A 3,870-nucleotide genomic window follows, 5' to 3' on the forward strand; every position below is an offset into this window, starting at 1 on the left:
AAAGAGCACAGCTGCATCTCCTCCCACGCGCCCCTCACCCGCTCGTCTGCTCAGGGCCTGCCTGGTTTTGTTTCTGGTCCGGGGTCCCCAGCCTACCCCACTGCTTCTCCCACCACGTTGGCTGCTGGCGCCCCAGCCCCCCGCAGCACTGGGTGAGGGAGAGGAGCGGCTGGAGCCCCCAGGGGCTGTGCCCTGCGGCAGCCAGGACCCCAGTGCCGCCCCGCCCCCGCCCGCGGAAGCACGTGACTTCCCCGGCCCCGCCTCCGGCCCCCGCCACCATAAAAGCTCTTGCTCCGGAGCCCCAGCGGAGCCGAAATTTCCCGTCCTGGCGGTGCCAGTACCAGGTACTCGGGACTCCCAACCCACGCGGAGCGAGAAAGGCAGCGACGGCCGCGTCGGACCCCGGGTTCGCTCCGCGGAGCAGTGACCAGGAGGGGGCGGGCAGCGCGGGTGACGGCGGGGGGCACGGGTCCGGAACTGGGGGACCTGGAGGCGGAGGTCGCGGTGACGCGCGGGGCGGGGCGGGTTAGGTTTCGTTTTCCCGCAGCGTGCGGTTTCGTTTTCCTACGGCCGTTCCCGTCGCGCCCCCGCAGGGCCCAGCCCGGACCCCGGCTCGACGCCTGTGGCCCCTCGTGTGCCCGAGGCCCCGCCGCATCTGTAGCCACACCCATCGTCTCCTTGGCCAAGACTCACCTGGGCAACGCCGTGGCCAGAAGCCTTCAACTTCCATCTGTGACCCCAACACTTGGGACCCCAACACCCGGGACTACCTGCGGAGACTCACGCGGAACCCTCCTCTCAGCTGCGCCATCCCCCGACTGCCCCCGCGACCCCAGCCCTCGCCGCGGAGGGCGCGCCGCTCTCTCCACGCCCAGTCCTTGCGGAGGGAGCCATGGCCGTGGCTCCCGACGGGTGAGCCCGCCGCCCTGCCCGCTGCCGACCCCACGTCCCCGGTGGCCCGCGCGCGCCCTGACGCCCGGCTGCCCCGCCCGCAGGGGGACCCCGCGCGTGCTCTTCGGAGACTGGCTTCTGGGCGAGGTCAGCAGCGGCCGCTACGAGGGGCTACGGTGGCTGGACGCGGCCCGAACGCGCTTCCGCGTGCCCTGGAAGCACTTCGCGCGGAAGGACCTGGGAGAGGCCGACTCGCGCATCTTCAAGGTGGGACCCCAGCCCCGCCCCGGGCCGGTCCAAGCCCAGGCCCGAGTGTCCAGGCCGCGTAATCCACTCAGTCTCTCTCCCCAGGCCTGGGCCGTGGCCCGCGGCAGGTGGCCTCTCCGCAGCAGCGGAGGTGCCCGGCCGACCGCCGAGAGTGCGCTCCGAGCTTCCTGGAAAACCAACTTCCGCTGCGCGCTGCGCTGTACGCGGCGCTTCGTGATGTTACAAGACAACTCGGGGGACCCTACCGATCCTCATAAGGTGTACATGGTCACCCCCGAGCCGGCGTGCGGAGGTGAGGAGACCACGGCAGGGCTGCCGGCAGGGCGACTTGGCTTTGTCCCGGGAGCAGCCACTGGGTCGGATTTTCGGATTTAGAACTGTCATGGGAGAGGCTGGTGCCAGATTGCTGGGGGATGGCGGGGCCGGGGTGAGGGCGTGAGGGCGCGTGGCGTGGCTAGGGGGGACTGGGGACCGCTGGGAGGAAGCTCATGGGCCTCTTGGGACCAGTGAAGGGGAAGTGCGGTTCAGCTTTGAGGAGCTGCCCAGGGATTCACACCAAGGTGTCCCACTCCAGAGTCGCAGGTCCAGTGTTCCCCCAACCCTAATTCTCCCTCAGAAAGCCCAGGCATTAGCCAGGGGGAGGACGAGGCCCTTGAAGATGCCCCACCTACAAGGGTAAGGTCACTCTGCCCTCCTGGATCCCACCTTGGGGCTGCCCCCTCTCACTGGGGCTGGGGAGCAGCTGATTTATGCTGGGACTGTCCTCTCCTGCAGGATGGGCTTCTGCGGCCATACCTGGCAGCAGATGCTGGCGAGAGGCTGGGGCATGGGCTGGCCGGGCTGAGCCCTGAGCCCTGTGCCCCAAGCCCAGCTGGAGATGCTGGGGACCTATTGCTCCAGGCTCTGCAGCAGAGCTGCCTGGAGGACCATCTGCTGAAAGCTGCGTGTGGGGTGGAGCCGATAGCCCCCGAGGCTCCTGGTGAGGGGCTGTTGGAGGGGGATGCTCTGCCCTGCAGGGTTCTGTGTGCCAAGGGGAGGGACAGGCAGGACAGCAGAGTCCCTGCAGAGAGAGGGCCCGGGGGAGGGGGTGCCCAGCAGGGACGGTGCTGGGCAGAGGTGGGCCACCATCCCTGCTGGCACCGCTGAGCCTCCTCAGGTCCAGAGCTCCTTGCTTGGGAGCTGTGCCCACCACGGTGAATGTGGTGCCACAGCCACAGCCCCAGGCAGCAGGAAGTAGGGGACATGTGGAAGGAAAAGGGAGGAGCTGGCGGCTCGGGTGCCAGCTCAGGTCTGCCTTCCTCTCCAGACACAGGCCCACCCCCAGCCCCCTGGCAGCCCCGAGAGGCGGAGCCCCGCACCACAGCCTCCCCCAGTGCCTGCACCCTGATGGCAGGGCATCTGCACGGGGCTGGTCCCACCTGCTCACAGCTCGGTCTGCACACACTGCCCAGCTTGGGGGCCCTGGACTTGACCATCACGTACAAGGGCCGAACAGTGCTGCAGGAGGTGGTGGGGCGCCCGAGCTGTGTGCTCCTGTATGGCCCCCTCGGTGTAGGTGGTGGGGCCTCAGAGCCCCAACAAGTAGCCTTTCCTAGCCCCGCCGAGCTGCCCGACCAGAAGCAGCTCCACTACACAGAGAAGCTGCTGCAGCACGTAGCCCCTGGCCTGCAGTTGGAACTCCGGGGTCTCAGGCTGTGGGCCCGGCGCCTGGGCAAGTGTAAGGTCTATTGGGAGGTGGGAGGGCCCCTGGGCTCAGCCAGCCCCTCCACCCCTGCCCGCCTGCTGCCCCGGAACTGCGACACCCCCATCTTTGACTTCGGCACCTTCTTCCAAGGTCAGTGATGCACCTGCCCTGGGGCTGAGGGCCTCCCCGCCTCCCCCCACCCCCCCTCACCAAAGCCCTGTCCTGCAGAACTGGGGGAGTTTCAGGCCTGCCGGCGCCGGGGCTCCCCTCACTACACCATCTACCTGGGCTTTGGGCAGGACCTGTCAGTGGGGAGGCCCAAGGAGAAGAGCCTGGTCCTGGTGAAGGTGAGGTGGAGGGTCCCTGGTGGGGGTGGCGGGGAGGGAGGCTGCACACAGCCCTCCCCCGGCCTGACTGCTCTCTCCCCACAGCTGGAGCCATGGCTGTGCCGGGCATACCTGGAGGGCGTGCAGCGCGAAGGCGCATCCTCTCTGGACAGCGGCAGCCTCAGCCTCTGCCTGTCCAGCTCCAACAGCCTCTATGATGACCTGGAGCATTTCCTGGAGCACTTCCTGATGGAGGTGGAGCAGCCTGGCTAGGCTGGTCCCCCAGCCCCTCCCGATCTAATAAAAAGACCCCAAGAACCAGTGCTGGTGTCCTGACCAGGGGCAGGCTTGAGATTGGGGCTTGGGAGGGGCACTGTGGATGCGAGGTTCACCCCACTTCACGGGAAGCCCGTGACCTGTGGGCCCAGGAAGGGAGCCCCCTGCCCCCCCCACCCACGTACGCCTCCTGTGCACACCCGTTCTCCTGACTTCACAGTAAGAAACTCAGGCCGCACTTCAGAGCCAATAAACTGCTCCAAGAGCACAGGGGCTCCTCAGGACACATGTTCCCCGCTGCCCCCCGAGGGGGCAGCACCTGGGGCCCCTCCGCCGTGAACAGGGCTCCATCTGTGCTGCGCCCAAGGCCTGTCCCTGGCCTTCGAGACCCGCCAACACTGCTCTGCCTGGGAGGTGGCGGACCTA

At 68.1% G+C, this 3,870-nt stretch overlaps 1 protein-coding gene across 4 annotated transcripts; it reads left to right on the forward strand.

Moving 5' to 3' along the window:
• The first annotated feature begins 291 nt into the window (after positions 1 to 291).
• Positions 292 to 3,509, forward strand: IRF7 (interferon regulatory factor 7). 4 transcript variants are annotated; one of them, XM_028485910.2, is made up of 9 exons: positions 292 to 344; positions 531 to 912; positions 996 to 1,158; positions 1,243 to 1,450; positions 1,733 to 1,833; positions 1,933 to 2,137; positions 2,465 to 2,992; positions 3,071 to 3,189; positions 3,274 to 3,509. In XM_028485910.2, exons 2-9 carry the CDS (start codon positions 893 to 895, stop codon positions 3,439 to 3,441), a joined length of 1,512 nt encoding a protein of 503 aa, XP_028341711.1. In that variant the 5' UTR covers positions 292 to 344; positions 531 to 892; the 3' UTR covers positions 3,442 to 3,509. The 4 variants fall into 4 exon arrangements, with proteins under 4 accessions (XP_028341711.1, XP_028341712.1, XP_054939148.1 ...); XM_028485911.2 differs by having other exon boundaries at positions 303 to 344; positions 594 to 912; XM_055083173.1 differs by lacking the exon at positions 292 to 344 and having other exon boundaries at positions 375 to 912; positions 1,775 to 1,833.
• Positions 3,510 to 3,870: the final 361 nt, after the last annotated feature.

The sequence above is a fragment of the Physeter macrocephalus genome, unplaced genomic scaffold, assembly GCF_002837175.3.
Source record: "Physeter macrocephalus isolate SW-GA unplaced genomic scaffold, ASM283717v5 random_659, whole genome shotgun sequence".
In the NCBI taxonomy this organism is placed as follows: domain Eukaryota; kingdom Metazoa; phylum Chordata; class Mammalia; order Artiodactyla; family Physeteridae; genus Physeter; species Physeter macrocephalus.

Excerpts from the sequence above, each read along its gene's own strand:
- IRF7 (XM_028485910.2), top strand. The coding sequence starts at position 893 with ATGGCCGTGGCTCCCGACGG. Across the intron at positions 1,834-1,932 it reads AAGATGCCCCACCTACAAGG|GATGGGCTTCTGCGGCCATA; the intron begins GTAAGGTCACTC and ends CCTCTCCTGCAG. Across the intron at positions 2,993-3,070 it reads CTTCGGCACCTTCTTCCAAG|AACTGGGGGAGTTTCAGGCC; the intron begins GTCAGTGATGCA and ends CCTGTCCTGCAG.